General features: G+C 33.0%; 1 protein-coding gene across 23 annotated transcripts in view; it reads right to left on the bottom strand.

Annotated features, from left to right (window-relative positions):
- Positions 1-15977, bottom strand: part of LOC114289296 (Small nuclear RNA activating complex (SNAPc), subunit SNAP43 protein) — a 30906-nt gene extending 14929 nt beyond the window's left edge. Inside the window, exons 1-7 of one of the 23 annotated variants that reach the window (XM_028232984.2) lie at positions 15758-15916; positions 15057-15145; positions 4933-5131; positions 4719-4793; positions 4478-4581; positions 2676-2771; positions 2384-2525 (exon numbers count right to left, since the gene is read on the bottom strand). In XM_028232984.2, coding sequence (XP_028088785.2) covers positions 2384-2525; positions 2676-2732 — 199 coding nt within the window. In that variant the 5' untranslated portion in view covers positions 2733-2771; positions 4478-4581; positions 4719-4793; ... (1 more) ...; positions 15057-15145; positions 15758-15916. Of the gene's footprint in view, positions 1-2383; positions 2526-2675; positions 2848-3912; positions 4032-4477; positions 4582-4718; positions 5132-6842; positions 6982-15056; positions 15146-15757 lie in introns of those variants that run through there. The other 22 variants (XM_082903396.1, XM_082903402.1, XM_082903390.1 and 19 more) reach the window with 22 other exon arrangements.
- Between the last annotated feature and the right edge of the window lie 1357 nt (positions 15978-17334).

Here is a 17334-nt window from a genome sequence, read left to right as displayed (position 1 = left end):
CCCCCCCATCACACCCCCTTCCCATTTCCTTTCTCTAGCCACTGTCACTTCCCCTTCTCCACCTCCACTCATTTCCCTTTCCCCACCTCCTCCCCCATTCCCCTTCCCCTCACTGCCCATCCCCTTTTCCTCTTCCACCATCTTCTCCCCCTTCGATGATGTTTCTACCATATCCGGCAATGATTAGATCTCTGGGCAACTAGATCAGCGGATGGATGACAAAATTGACAATGATTTGATGGTTCTAGGGTTTTTGGGTGGATGGAAGAAGGTGGTTGTGGGGTTTTGGCTGGTGGGAGGCGGTGGAAGGGGCTGCCAGTGGCGGGTGAATCGTGTTTTTGTTTTTGTTGACTAAGAAAATGCTAGAGTGGAGGAAGAACATTTTAGTGTTTATCTATAAGAATAAAAGAGATGTCCAAAACTACAACAACTATAGAGGAATCAAGCTAACGTGTCATGTAATGAAAATGTGAGAGAGTAATGGAATGTTGATTGCAAGATATATCAGAGACGTCAGAGAATCAATTTGGGTTTATGCCTGGTAGGTCAACAATGGAAGCGATCTATCTTTTGAGAAGAGTAATAGAAAAGTACAGAGGAAAGAAAAGAGACATTCATATGATTTTTATTGATCTAGAGAAAACATATGATAGAGTGTCTCAAAATATAATCCGGTGAGTGTTAGAGAAGAAGTGGGTGACAAAATGTTACATTGATGTAATTAGGGATATGTATGAAAGGGTGGTGACCACTTTTGATTGTCAGCTGGAGAAACAAGTGACTTTCCAATTACTATAGAGTTACACCAAGAATCAACTTCAAATCCTTATCTTTTTGCTTTAGTTATGGATGAGTTGACAAGAAATATTCAGAATGATGTGCCATGATGTATACTTTGTGCAGATGATATCGCGTTAGTGGATGAGACTAGAGAAAAAGTTGGACACTAAGTTGGAGACTTGAAAAGAAGCACTTGAATCTAAAGGATTTAGAATAAGCAGAACTAAGACAAAATACATAGAGTGTAATTTTAGTATCTAAGAGAACCAAGAAGTGAAAATTGAGAACATTTTCGTTATTTAGGTCAATTATTACAACGGCTAGGGAGATTGGAGCGGATGTGGTCAATAAAATTAAGGCAGGGTATCTTAAGTGGAGGAGTGCGTCTGGGGTACTGTGCGATAAACGAGTACCCACTAGACTAAAATGAAAGTTCTATAGAACAGCTATTAAATCAACGCTGTTGTGTGGGACGAAATGTTGGACAACTAAGAAACAACATGTAGATAAGATAAGTGTTGCTGAAATGAGGATGCTAAGATGGATGTATGTGTGGCGAGACTAGAAAAAACAAAATTAAGAATGAGTGTATTTGAGAATGGGTGAGAGTAATACCAATAGAAGATAAGTTGAGAGAGAATAGATTGAGATGGTTTGGTCATATACAACGAAGACCAGCAGAGACAATAGTAAAAAGATACGATACAGTGACAATAGAAGGAAGTGTTAGGGGAAGGGGGAAACATAGATTGACATGAGTTAGTGTAGTAAATAGAGATATGAATCTCCTTAATTTGACTAACGAAATGGCCTTAGATAAAGTCGAGTGGAGAAGAGGAATTCATGTAGCGGACCTCATTTGATAGGACTTAAGACTTAATTTAGTTTGGTTTGGTTTGGTTTGGTTTTGTTAGTATGTATAAATATAATTTATATAATAAATTAGTAGTAGATTGACCAAAATACCCTTACCCCATTAGTTTTATAATTAACAAAAATAAACGGATGGTTGGAATTAAACCTATTTTTAAAGTTTAGGGTTTCATTTGTACAAATTAAAAATTTAGGGTTTGATCTGTTTTAAGGGCCAAATCCTGGGCTTTTCTTTGTAATTTCCCCAAAAACTATTAGGAATTCTATATGCAGATTCAATGCCTCCAAAGTCAGGAAAGGAAAAGGTTTTCTATGTTTCTGATGAGACATCTGCTTAGTGAATATTGAGTCAAAGGATCCATCTTTCCTACCAGTTAATGACAAGGTACAGATGTCATTTCATGTGATTAACCAAATAGGGCTGTGTACTGGCTAATGAGCTGAGTAGCACCACGGAAATTGTATTCAAAACTAGAGTCTTCTAGCTCTTCTGGGATTGACAAATGCTAACTTTTTATCATTTTATCAGACAATTGTAAAGTTTCTCATTTACACAAATGCTAACTTTTTATGCACTTAAGGGTTACATTATAATCTGGCTGTTTCTTGAAAAATTAAAAGAAATTCTTTATCGAGATAATAGCACCATCATAGCTAAAATAAATTTAACCAGATGAAAAAGGTTAAATACATGCAAATAACCAACCGGCTGAGGTTAGCAAGGACATACCAATTGAGTGAGAATACAGTGATTGCATAAAGATAGCCAAGTTTGTAGAAGGACTCGCCTCAAATATGAAGGAGAACTTTCTCGAAAGCCATACTCTCTTCATATCAGCCAAAGTTGTCAGATTGTTCTGCAAGTTATCAAACTCCACTCGCATTCAATTATGCACCAGAAAAAAAATATAAATAAATAAAGAAGAAGAAAAGAAAAAAAGAGAATGAAAGAAACAACCCAATTCTGATAAACATGTAATTGATGAAGAATAAAATGCCGAGAGAACTATATGAATTAATACCTCAGTGAACTCACTTATGAGTTCATCAATGTCCAGCTTGAATGACTTAAGATCCATTGCATTAGAGATAGTGATACACTGCTACCTAATTACATACTGGAAAAAAGTTGTAAAAAAATATGGGTTAGCCAGACAATATATAACAGACACAAAAGATGTGCACACCCCATAGCTCTGTTATCAGAATCTTACGATTCGCGATTCGATTCATAATTTTTGCAAAATCGATACGAATCTATAGGTGAATCTCTCTGTTATCAAAATCTTATGATTCGCGATTCGATTCACGATTCGATTCGAATTTTTTGCAAAATCGATACGAATCTATGGATGAATCCATTTTGGAAGTAAATCTCTAATGAATCACATAATTTCACAATCGATTCACGATTCAATTCACTTTTTACGATTTATTTAATTTTTTAAATTATTGTGTCCGACATATTTTCAACTATTTCTTTCTCCATATTTTTAGTGAAAAAGACATAATACAACGTCTAATAGCGTTTAATACCAAAATAACCAACATATATACATAATTTGTTATTATTTTAGTGATCATGAAGTTTTCAATAAAATCCAATCAGATTCAGTCAGACCCAACATATTTTTAACATTTCTTCTCATTTTTTTCCCCTTTAAAAAATCTTAATATATCTTCTAAAGATATTTAAGATTAAAGTTACACTATGAATTATCTATTGCTATTTTATTAAATTGAATATAATTGAATATTACATATGTAAAGTCAGTTATACCTTTGAAATTGCTTTAGGCTTTACAATAAAATATGCTAAATAATTCTTTCTTATTATTTGTTCACTATTACTTAGAAAAGTATGTATGCTTATTGTCCAAATATTAATATTGTTGTTAATTATTGTTATTTTGGAAATTGATAATTTGTTTATATGGTTATTACCTTTATTAAGAATGGTTGATAAGAAATATCTAAAAAGAAAAAAAGTATGATAGTGATCTTAAATAAGAATTTTGTTAACTTCTTACCTATTAAAATACGTGGTTATCATTCAAAATAACATTTTCATTGATTTAAGTCTAAATATTTCATATTCATAAGATATATTTAACATCTAAATGTGTAAATATATATTTTAAAGTAATTTTAAAAAAGTGAGCGAATCTTTACGATTCACGATTCGATTTGATTCACGATTCGGTACAAGGTCATTTCGATTCACGATACGAATCTCGATTTGACAACTATGCCCCATAGGTCTGCTATGAAAACCTAAGATATCAGATCTTTAAAGGGTCAGCATCAAAATTTAAGCAGATCATTGTTAGATTAGGAAGCACGGGTGCGGGTACAAGTACAATACGGGTACAAGTGCAGGTACGCCGATATGGCAAAACTCAAAAAAAGCATGATACGGGTACGGCTGCAGTACGCCGATATATATATATATATATATATTTTTTTTAAATTATGGTTAAAGGATCCAACCTACTTGATGAACTCATTTTCCTATAAGCATAACAAATAATATTTGTGATTATTAACATTCTGTTGAGGAATAACTTTGTTCTAAACTTCTAATTAATTTTTTTGATTAACATTCTTCTGTCGAGGAATAACTTTGTTCTAATTAATTTTTTTTGATTATTAACATTCTGTAAGTATGATTGATTATTAATTTTTTTGTTCTAATTTTTTTTTGGTTCTACCATACATTCTGACCAGGTTCTACCTCTCTGAAGAAGAAAGAAGAAAAAAACAAAAAAAATAAAGATGAAGATGAAAAACTATAAGACGAAGAGATGAAGAAACAAATTCTAACTAGTTGCTTGCTAAAATGCAAGGGCACCCAAAAATTCTGACCGGTTTCTCACAGAAGGGAAGAAGAAGAGATGCAAGAAGGGACAAAAACAATTGCTTGTTGATCTGCAAAACAAAAAATATATAAGACGAAGAAGAATAAACGAAGAAGACGAGGGTGGAAGATGTAGACGAAGAAGAAGAAGAAGGCGAAGAAGAAGATGAAGACGAAGAAGAAGAAGAAGAAGATGAAGAGCACTCACCGGAACTCTCCTTGCGTTGCCATCGCCGGAGGCCTACGAAGGGGATGGATGGGTCGCCTCTTTGCTGCTGTGTTGCTAAAGTGAAGAGATTTAGGCAAAACCTGGGTCATTCATGTGTATGTATATTCCTTTTCTGTTTTTTTATGCAAATTTTCTTAATATTGCTCCGGTACCCCTCAATTCTCCAGGAAATTTGATTTTTACCCCAACGTACCTGAAACGTACCAAAGGCGTACCCATGCCGTACCCAAGCCGTATCCAATTGAACCAAACATACCGGACTCCTTTTTGCCGTACCCGGTACGCGTGCAGCCGTACCAATACGCGTACCCACACCCGGTAAGTACCCGGTACGTGTACGGCACTATTTTTGAAGTACCCATACTTCATAGTTGTTAGATGAAAGGGAAAAACTGAAGAAATCAAAATGTGAAATTAAAACCCAGGGCAGCTGCATAGGGATATTTGGGCATGAGAAGATACGTGACGCATAGCTTCAAAATAGGCAGTCATACCAATTTCAGCATTTACATAATTTGGTGTTGATCGTGTATTGAAGTTGTGTCCACTTTTTCTCCTTCCAAATAAGTCCTTAACAAATTAATAATTCACAGCTTGTTCACAATTTCAGAATTTGATTTTGATCATGTATTGAAGTTGTGTAGACCTTTTCTTCTTCCACAAAAGTCCTTAACAAATTAATTTTCACACATCCTGCACACTTCTCACGAAACTACTTTTCAATTACCAACTTTCTCTTTTAAATCAAATGCTTTCCTGTATGAATTGGAGGATGTCTATTGTGCAAGAGCAATTATAGATCAAGTGCTTTCCTGCTTCTACAAGTATTGTTACAATTTGCAACTTGAAGGATAACATTTTTGCTCAAAGGCTTGAAGATAGGTTGGGTCTTTAATTAAATATTTTATACTGATTGTCATTTAATTTGTTGTTAAAAGTCAGAGAGAGAGATGCATACATCATTACATCATATATGTAACTATCAAAGAGCTATGAAGCATAGACACGACACGGCTATGCTACAAAATTCTATAATTACTTTATTATATTAAGTGAAACCTATATCTAATTCTCTTGCATAAGTTTTTAGATTACTAAAATCAGACAAACTATAGTAAACATATATAATTGCAACATTTCCCTCATCTTCCGAGGCCATCTAATAATATATTTATGTATCTTTTTCATTGTTTATTTAAGTTTATGTAAAACTTCAACAGAATTAATCTTAATAATTATCCATTTTTTAAGGGTATAAGATTATGTGAAATTCTCAAACTTTGAAAATCAGCAAGTATCCAAGAAGTGTTGGTCTCATGTTTACTTTTTATGATAGAATGGACAAGAAGTTACAGACATTGCAAAATGAGTGTTGGACACGTGTTTGAAATTATAACTTCTATTTTTAATTACGAACATGGAAAAACGAGTATCGGACACCTGTCCGAGAGTGTTCAAGGAGTGTCAGTGTTCGACACGACCAAGTCAACATCTTATAAGTGTCCATGCTTCTTAGTCAAAAAGGAATAATTTTTTCAATTCCTCCAATCCAGTAAATAGAGAAGAAGAAGAATCAATCATCTCCTTTGATTTGTTCTCAAAATTTCTACTATCACCACCACCCAGGTTTAATTTAAACAATATTAATTTTTTTTTTTTTAGTGTATATGAAATTTTTATCTAAAATTTAAGTTTTTACATATTGTGGGTGTTTGGGAAGTTGGCTAAAATTTTTGTATTTGGAAAGATTATTGGATTTTTTTATAGTTGAATATGATATTTGTGAAAGAAAAAACGAAATGATTTTGGGTTTGATGCTTAGTAGCAGGAATCGTTACAGACTTACAGTAGGTGACGATTTTGTGGGAGAAACGCGATTTTGCGTTCCCGAATCAAAATCGTGTAAGAAACGCGATTCTTAAGAGAGAAAATCGCGTTTCGTTGTGAGATGAAACCGTCTATCAAAATCAAACAACTCCAGACCAGATGCAAAACAAATTCGATCAAGATTTTGGGTAAAAATATGAAGCATATATACAAAAAAAAATAATAATAATAATAATAGCACATACGAGATATCCATTAAATTCAAATATTACTTACAAAATTTGGGTATATCTAAATCTGATTGGCAATTTCATGAACAGGTTCACATCTATTCATACATCCATTACTCCATAATCAGTGAGGATGGCTCTGGGTCTGCCGTCGGTGATGCAATTGCTGGGCCTGAGGTTGGAAAATGTTTGGTGTGGACAGAGGAGATAGATACTGGGGCTGTTTGGATGAAAAGGAACTATGTGGTGGAGTTGAGAAGACCTAGCACTTGTCAAAGAATGGAGGAAGAACTACAGTGGAGTCGGTCGGCAAGAAGCAGCTGGAACGTTGGTCATCGAAGGTATAAAGGAGGGAGGGAGAGAGAGAGAGAGAGAGAGAGAGAGAGAGGTATATGCAGAGTTTTTTTTTAATGGGTGTATATACCGAGTTTGGGTGAGGTTTGGGTGAGACAGTAAAGCCTGTTTCAATCTCACCTTTTAGATCTCCAATGCCCTCTACAATGCCCTCTACAAATAGGTGTAGGTTATAGGTGTAGGCTTTAATTATTCTCTTTGAAATAATACAATAAATAGTGTTGCAGATTAACAAATATAATAAGGAACCTCACTTGTTAAAATTGAAATGTTTGAAAAAATATACTCACTTCGTTCAAAAATAATATAGTTTTGTTTTGGGAAATTTAATTTTTTTTTAAAAATTATTTTTTGAAAATTATTTTTTGAGAGTATATTTTTTTAGAGAATATAAATTGTCATAATTATATTTTTTGTGATATTAATTAATTTAAGGATAAATTATAAATATATCCCTCAAGATTTGCTTAAAGTACAGATTATCCTATGTGATTTAAAAAATTACAAATACTTCCTTATTAGAATTTTTTATTTAACATAATTAATTAAAAAAAAATTCATAGTCGATCTCCTATACATGAATAAAATTACTTAAATTATTAATTGAAACATATTTTTAATATCATTAAAAATCGTTATTTGGCTTAATAATTCATTAATAAAATGGGCGATTTGTTATGAAATTAGAAATCTCGGAGGGTGAGATGTAATTTTCAGAACCACAGGGAGCGATTTGTATTTTAATCAAACCTAAAGAGGTGTTTGTAATTTACCCTTAATTTAAAAGAAGGGCAAAATAAAAAATAAATATTATTTTAGTCTTTGATTTTTAAAAAGTGACTAATATTTTGAAACAATAAAAAATAAAATAAGGGACTAATATTTTGAGACGGAAGAAGTATTAAAAAAGTGTATAGATTTTATATAAAAAAAATATTGAACCGCGATAACAAATGCCTCAAAATTGATATATTTTTTGTTTTTATTAAAAAATATATTGTCTTTATTAGTGAAAAAAATTATATAAATGCTATATTTTTTCATAATTTAATAATTTATTTTACTGTTATCATCACTATTCTGTTATTTTCTCATGATAATATTATAACAGAGAAAATAACAAAAAACAATTTACTAGAACAATTTTAAATACGAATTTTTAAATAATTTATATAATATTCATGTGAGTTTAAATACACTGCCAATATTTAATAAATATTTGACAATTCATTTATGTTGTCTAATATTTTTGAAAAGAAAAATTTTATTTAAGAAAAATTCTAAAACACAATCATTATTGTATTGTAATTGTGCCACATTATATGTTATTTAAAATAATATATATATATGAATTAAATATTATTAAAAAATTTAATTTAACAGTAATATCATGTCATTACCAATCTATTGTATTATTAACTACGTGAACTAATTTAAGAAGAAATATAAAATTATATCAGAATAAATAGTTACAGTTTAAATAATAAATATCAAAATTATGTAAAATTTTTTCTTTTTCTAGTTCCTCGTGTAAACTAATTTAAAAAATAAAATTTTCAAAATTTTCAAAAAAATTTTAAAAATTCAAAATAAGTCAAATAAATCACTATTTTTTGTTTAATTTTATTTTTCTTGGACATTTTTAAAATTTTTAATTTTATGATTCTTGTGTAGAATCTATAAACCTAAAACTTTTTTAAAAAATTAAACAAATCGTTAACTTAAAAAAAAATTAAAAAAGTAAGCCCCAAATGCACACTCATATTATTTTCATAATTGGTTAGGATTAAAAGTTCTTTCATAATTGGTTAGGATTAAAACTTTTTTAATTTTTTTTTTTTGTCTTTAACTAAACAAATTGTTAACTAAAACAAAAAGATTAAAAAAGCAAACCCCAAATGCACACTCATATTACTTTCATAATTGGTTAGGATTAAAAGTTCTTTTTGCCAAATATGTTGGGTTGGCTTTAAATAAATGGTACAAATAAAATAACAAAAATTTTATTCATCTCATAATTTGTCAAATAGTAAGTTGGTGAGTGACATATGACAGACTGATTATCAATCACAAACTCAAACATGATCAGAAAGTCTATTATGTCAATTCAGATCGCAAGAGATTAAATCATTTGTCAAATAGTAAGTTGGTCAGTGATATATGACAAAGTCTCAAAGACTGAGTATCAATCACAAACGCAAACAATTGATCAGAAAATCTACTATACCAGTTTAGATCTCAAGAGATTAGATCATTTGTCAAATAGTAAGTTGGTCAGTGACATATGACAAAGTCTCAAAGACTGAGTATCAATCACAAATGCATACAATTGATCAGAAAATCTACTATGCCAGTTCAGATCTCAAGAGATTAGATCATTTGTCAAATAGTAAGTTGGTGACTGACATATGACAAAGTCTCAGAGACTGATTATCAATCATAAACTCAAACAATTGATCAGAAAATCTACTATGCCAATTCAGATCTCAAGAGATTAGATCATTTGTCAAATACTAAGTTGGTGAGTGACATATGACAAAGTCTCAGAGACTGATTATCAATCATAAACTCAAACAATTGATCAGAAAATCTACTATGCCAATTCAAATCTCAAGAGATTAGATCATTTATCAAATAGTAAGTTGGTGAGTGACATATGACAAAGTCTCAGAGACTGATTATCAATCATAAACTCAAACAATTGATCAGAAAATCTACTATGTCAATTCAAATCTCAAGAGATTAGATCATTTATCAAATAGTAAGTTGGTGAGTGACATATGACAAAGTCTCAGAGACTGATTATCAATCATAAACTCAAACAATTGATCAGAAAATCTACTATGCCAATTCAAATCTCAAGAGATTAGATCAAGTGTCAATTCAGATATGAACGATAAGATTCGATTTTTAAAATTAATCAAACTGTGCACATACTTAGCCTGAAGGAACACCCGATTACAAATATAGACCACAACATATAGTTGGGTTATTAAAATAGTTCACTACTTATTAGTAATTTATTTTTTAAATGTACACTAATTAACTGAAACCCAATTTCATGTTGGGTTTATTGCGCTTCCTACCCTTAAATTATCATCAAATTATCTGTTTAGCCCCTGAACTATCAATTGAATCAATTTAGTCCTTAAAATATATAATTACTCCTATCTTTATAAAGACAGAATAAAAAATTAAGATATTTTCGAAATAAAATTTTAACTAAATAGGGTGTTTTATTAATTTATAATATTTATAGACTTATATTTTATTTTTATAATCATTTTAAAGACTAAATAAATTTTAATTAAATATTTTAAAATTTTAATAAATTCAATCAATAATTTAAGAACTAAACAAATTATTTCAAAACTAAATAAATAATTTGATGATAGTTAATATACAAAGTGTAATAAACCCTTTTATATTTGTTGAGCCAAATAGTCATTCTACTACCTATCAACCTGCCATACACTTTATTTCTTGAAAATTGTTGAACTATCTATCAACCTGCCATACACATGCTTCTCATTTAATGTTTAGGATTGACAATTCAATTTTTTATTATTTATTTGCTTCATTTGCTTCTCTGAGTGGACAAAAATTCAAAGAATACGTACAAATTTATTTTATTATTATTAATGGCCATTGCAGATCCAAAAGACACTTTGAGTTTCTATATTTTTTTTTCTTTACAATTGTCTTGGACACTGATACAATCACTCTCTCTAGGAACTTGGTCATTTTCTCTCCCATCAACACCAACGCCAACACCAACTCTATATGATGGAGGCGAAGCAAAGCAACAAACGCAGAAGAAGAGCACCAAAAAAATGCTCAAGAGCTGGCAAACGAATGCAGAAGAAGTGCACCAAAAAAAACTCAAGAGTTTGCATATTCATATATTCCTATCTGCAGAGCATATATTCATTTGTGACAAAGGTATGATATCCTTCCAAACACTTCCAGATTTTCCATTTCTTTTACAGAAATATTTTTTTTTGTAATAATCTTCCAGATTTTCCATTTCTTTTACATAAATATTTTTTTTGTAATAATGTGTTGTATGTTAACAGATTTTTCATGGATCCCCATAGTCAAAACATGGACTCTGAAGATGAAGTTGAAGAACCAAGTGCAACTCCACTTTGGAAATATGTTACAAAAGTTCCTGGTGAAGCATCTAGTGCCAAACCTGGAGGAGGTGGATCAATGAAATTCATTTGCAATTTTGGTTGCAAAACAGAGGCATATACTGGTTCTTATTCACGAGTTCGACAACACTTAATTGGAAAATTACCAGGCCAAAGATATCAAGAGATAGGAGTATGTCCAAAGTTGAGCCAGGCTGAGAAGGAATTACTAAAGGAAGAAGAGTTGGCTGCACAAAGAATTTTTGGTGGAAATTGTAAGTCTAGAAAAATTCCCATGCCTTCAAAGACACAGCAACCATCTCAGACCACTGGAAAATCTTCAGTTGACAAAATGTTTCAAATAGCTAGTAGAGAAGAAGTTGATCAGAAGATTGCAAGATGCATTTACGGCAATGGCATTGCTTTCAATGTTGTGAGGTCACCATTATGGGCAGATATGGTCTCTTCTATTCTCAATGCACCAAAAGGGTACAAATCCCCCAACTATGAGAAAGTTAGGACTGCTCTTTTGGACAAAGAACATAAGAAGGTGCAACAATCTCTCACTCCCTTGATGCAGGATTGGAGCACTCATGGGGTCTCTATTATTTCTGATGGTTGGTCTAATTTAAAAAACCAACCTCTTATTAACATCATGGCTATCTCTGGAGGTAAAGCTATTTTTATAAATGGGCATGATGTTTCTTCCATAGAAAAGACTGGGGCTAATATTGCTGAGTTGCTCTTGAAGGCCATTGATTATGTTGGCCCTTTTAATGTGGTCCAAGTTGTGACAGATAATGCTTCCAATTGCAAGGCTGCAGGTGCGATAATTCAGCGGAAGCATGCCCATATTTTTTGGTCTGGTTGTATGGCTCATACGTTAAATCTGTTGATGAAGGATATAGCTAAAAGTGAGGATTCATTGCTGTCCTTTGTTGACGAGTCTTACAAAAAAGGCAAGGCAATTGTTAAATACATCAAAAATCACTCCTCTTGTCAGTACTTGTTCAAGACCTTTTCAGCATTGGAGCTTCTCAAAGCAAAAAAAACCAGGTTTGGCCATAATTTTATTGTATTGCAAAGACTTGTTAAAGTGAGACCATCATTAATGTCTATGGCTCTAAGCAAGCAATGGGATAACTTAAGGAGGAGTTCATCCTCACCAAAGCAACATGACATTGTCCAACAAACAATTATGGATGATGACTTTTGGAAAAAATCAAAACAAGTCCTCAAGTTTACAAAGCATATATATAAGATGCTTCGTTTTTCTGATTCTGATAAAGCAGTTATTGGGGAGGTTTATGAGCAAATGGATACAATGTTAGGAAATATCAAAGACTCTCTTTGTGATGATCTTACAATCTATGATTTGGTTCAACAATATGTGGTGGCAAGATGGGATAAAATGAATATTCCTCTACATTGCCTTGCATATGTTCTTGTTCCTAAGTACTACACAAATTCTTGGCTTTCACAGCCAGCTCCTGGTGGTGTGAGTAGGAAGAAGCCTCATTTTGATAAAGAGGTGCAAACAGGATATCTTCAAGCAATTGAAAAAATTGTTGTTGACCAAAATGAAGCTTCTTTGATACGCCATCAAATTAGCGATTTTGTGAGTAACAAAGGTGTTTTTGCACAACCCCAAGCTGTGAAAGATAGAGCAACCATGACTGCATTATCATGGTGGCATATGTATGGTGGGGCTGCTCCTGAATTGTTTTCATTGGCAATAAAAGTTTTGTCACAAAATGTAAACACTTCTTGTGCTGAGAGATGTTGGAGTACCTATTCCTACATTCACAATGTGAAAAGGAACAAGTTGAATGTGGATCGTGCTGAAAAATTAGTTTTTGTGCACTACAATCATAGGTTATTATTTTCTTCTTTGTTTTATTTGTATTATCTATTATGTTCTAGTTTTTGTATTTTTTTTTTCTTATTATAGTATAATATTTGTTCTTCTTTTGTCAACAAATTATAGGTTGTTGACAAGATATAGGGATGATTATGAGGACTTTAATAATTGGGATGCCTATCCAGAAGATGCCAACATAGAGGAAGATTTCACTACAATAGAACAAAGGGATAATGTGTCTCTCTCAGATAGTGAAGAGGATGCTGAAAACAACTTTGATGATGTTGGTGTTCCAAGCCTAGCTTTAACTGTTACTGCCTCTCCATCTTGCCCACCTCCAACTCCAACTATTCAAGAGTCTTCTTCAATGGAGAAGATAGAGAGAGCACAGAGGAGGCTTGAAAAGGCAAGGGGTAAAAAGCAAAAGAAATGAAGGATTTGGTGCACTTTGGAGAAAAAATGAATCAAAAATTGTCTTGTTTGTTTTCTTTTTCTTTTTTATCTTTGTTTTTGGTAGCAACTCTACTTTTGTGGATTGGTGAACTTTTGTTGTTTTGTTGGATTTTTGTTTTTTTGTGGTGATGCTTAATTTTTTTGCCCAACCTTAATGATATATTTTGTCTATCTAATGGGAATTTATAAAATATTTGTCAATTTATTTATTAAAAAAAATATATACATGTATGTCAATTAAAAAAATACATATAGATGAATTAAAAATATAATTAATAAAAATAATATATAAGCGCTCCTAATTTACGACTCCTCTAAGTGGTCACGTTCCCCCGCTCCCGCCCCCGCTCCCGCTCCCGCTCCCGCTTCGTGCAACTAAGGTTTGATGTGACATTTTGTCTTATTAGTTACTTTAGCCTATTTTGTCTTTTTGTAGATTTTCGCCTAAAAGAGGCTAAAATTTTTCTTGCCAACGCCCCCATTGAACCCAATGGGTTTTTTAAAAAAAAAAACCAATTCTCAAAAATGTATAGACTGAACCCACCGGGTCAAAAAAAATCCATTATCATTAAAAAAAAAAAAATTGGGATCAACGAAGGTCAGTTGTTAGTTGTTAAATTAGCACCTATAGGAGTTAACCTCCCCACCTCAGTTGTTAGTTGTTCAATTAGAGTTAGCATCCTTACCCTTGCAAGGCACCAAGTATTTGCTTCCTTAATTCAACTTTCCTTTAAGAAGTTAAACCCATGACCTCTCCCTTGGGACTAAGCCCTTAGGAGAATCATGGTGGCCAACTAGGCTAGGCCTAGTTGGTTCCACTCTCAGTAGTTTAGTATTCTAGAAACGAACCCAGCGTTTGTTTATTCTCTCTTGCTCCTGATCCCCTGACATTGACAACTATTAGGGGTGTCCGCGGTTCGGTTTGGGACGGTTTGCGGTTCGGTTTGGACCCGCCCGCATCTATGCGGTTTGGGGAAAAGTCAACCCGCAACCGCCCACAATGCGGTTTGCGGTTTGTGCGGATAGGGTTTGCGGATGTGCGGACGGTTGTGGGCGGTTTGCGGATTGAACTTTTTTTTCAAAAATTTATTTTTAAACCTTTTTTTTCTCCCATTTTGTCAATCTTTATTTTGGACCTTTTTTCTCATATTTTCTAAAATGCTCCAACATTAATAATTAATGAATTAAAACTTATAAAAAAATTATAAAATAAAAAACACAACAAATTCAATTCGTAAGAGATCTTGATCAGAGCAAACAGATATATAAATATTTATGAACTGAATTTCAGTTGATTTGAAGACTAGATCATTTGAGGGGCTATGTGAGTCTTTCTAGTGAAGATCCAATTTTATTAAATGTGTCCCCCAACACAAACAATTATATATCCCTGAGTGTATGAATCAGTAAGAGATCTTGATCAGAGCAAGTCAAAATTGTGTTCAAGAAAGTAGAATACCTGTTTGGGTTTTCCATTTTTGCCACCAATAGTAGTGGAAATTATGTGACCAGTGACTGCATCATTTGCTTCAACGGGGCAGAGATCTCCTGGGAGAAATATGAGATCAATATGTCAGACAAGCAATTCACAGATCAACTAGCTATGAATGTCAAACAATTGGCATTTAATCTTTAAATTTTTTTACAAATAAAACTACAAAAACAAGATCGGATACATCAGATCAGAAATTAGAAAATTCAAGAGATCTCTGATGAAGAATAATACTAAAGACATTCTAGTGAGCAATTTTACTAAACCAAATCAGAGAAAATTTGAAAATGAATATATATATATATATATATACAAAATAAAAAAGATCTAAAAAGTAGTTCAGCTTAAGATTCACAATATCTCAAGGAAACCCTAATCAACCCTTCGTTTGCTTACCCAGAAAACAGAAAAGCAAAGAAAATAAAAACCCACATAAAATTTAACTTTTTAAGCCAAAGGGTATGTAAAAAAAACGCCAATTTAGCTAAATTTTCTGGGGAACCAAACGGAAGCCATACACAGCCATTAAGAGATCAGATTTGATGGGAAATTTTCCGGGAAAATGAAGAGATCTTACCTTATCCGTCAGCCATTACAGATTCAACACAGATTCAACACAACTAATATCAATGATCGGGGCGAGAGAGAGATTGAGAGAGAGAGTTTACCAGTGAGTAGATCGGCGGTGTGATGATCGGTGCGATGAGATGAACAACAAGAGAGTGAGAGAGAGTGATCGGTGCAGCAGAATAACGAAACGAGAGAGTGAGAGAGTGAGACAGTGATGAGTTTTGAGATGAGACTGAGAGAGTAAGGGAGGCGAATTTAGGGTTTTTTGTTTTGTTTGTTGTAATAGATGAGGTGAGAGAGATGATGGACAGCCAGATTTGAGAGAAGGGAAAAAAAAAATAATTAATTAATTTAATGCGGCGCTGGTTGGGCCGGTGCGGTTCAAACCCGCAACCCGCCCGCAACCTGAAATTTATATAAAATTCAACCCGCATCCTATCCTAATGTGTTTGTGAAACCGCCCACGCGCATGCGGTTCGGTTCCGGTAGGGCGGTTTGGGCGGGTCGGATAACCCTATGCCCAGCCCTAACAACTATTGTGTTTGTTTGTTATCTCTCACGTTACTTTCTCATTGGTTCTTTTTCTCTCCAATGTCCCATCCCAGTTGCTGAGACTTGTTCATTTGGATCTTTTCTGTTTGTTCGTTATGGCAGTTCCAATTTCAGAGCAAATGACCCCACTAGAGAAATTTTCTGGCCACACCACTGTCTATATATACACGCTTCATACACTGTATGTATATTTTGTATGTATGTATGCAAAAGGGGGAGTAAGCAAGCCTCTTCGATTCAAATCATTGAAAATGTCTTTCTTGAAATAGAAATCTAAAAAATATGGAAATAAATTGAGTCCGATAGGATATGAATACTAAAGGTTTAGAAGACCTCTGTACTATCCACTAGACAATGGATGCCTTTCATTCATTCCAAAAAAAAAAAATTCACTATTTTACTTTCCTGCATCTTGTTTTGTTTGGGGATAGAAAGAAGAAAGAATTAGATTGTATATGAGAGATTTTTAGTACTTGTATTAAATTCAATGATAAATTAAATCTTAACTAATAATAAAATAGAGAGTAATTAATTCGGATTAAACAATCATTGTCTGGACGTATGAGTCACAGTCGGCTGGAAAGAGGAGAGATCAATGATGAAGCTAGTAGTTACCAGTTGGAGATATGAAAGGACAACATTTCGTACAATTCTATTGGTCCAAACATTCGAGTAGAGAATGAAATACCAAAAGATTGGAACTAGAAAACGTAAGCATTTCCAACAGGTTTGACGATTGTGTGGCCCTCATTCAGCTAGAAGTAAGAAACCAATCCCGGCACGACCAATGACTTAGTCTCCTTCTCCACTTCGACTCAACTACCTACCTAAGCAGTATTGTGGAGGAGTATTTGCACATGAGGTCTAAGTGATGGTCCAATATAACTACTCTAATGGAAAAAAATAATCTCCAGTCTGATAACAGAGACAAGATGAGAACTTCTACCATAGGCCAATAAATAGGGCTAGGAATAGCCCTCTTCTTATCACGTAATTAGTAGTCTTAGCCCTCTGCTCCTTAATCCTAGTACCTTACTTTAAAAGCAGGTCTAATACCACATATTAGATGAATATAAGCTTTCTAGTGATTAATCAAGTGATTAGTTGGAATCAAATGCATTAT

The sequence above is a fragment of the Camellia sinensis genome, chromosome 13 (assembly GCF_055761805.1).
Source record: "Camellia sinensis isolate YWXY chromosome 13, ASM5576180v1, whole genome shotgun sequence".
In the NCBI taxonomy this organism is placed as follows: domain Eukaryota; kingdom Viridiplantae; phylum Streptophyta; class Magnoliopsida; order Ericales; family Theaceae; genus Camellia; species Camellia sinensis.
The sequence above is the reverse complement of the archived record's forward strand: the minus strand, read 5'-3'. Positions and strand labels throughout refer to the sequence as shown.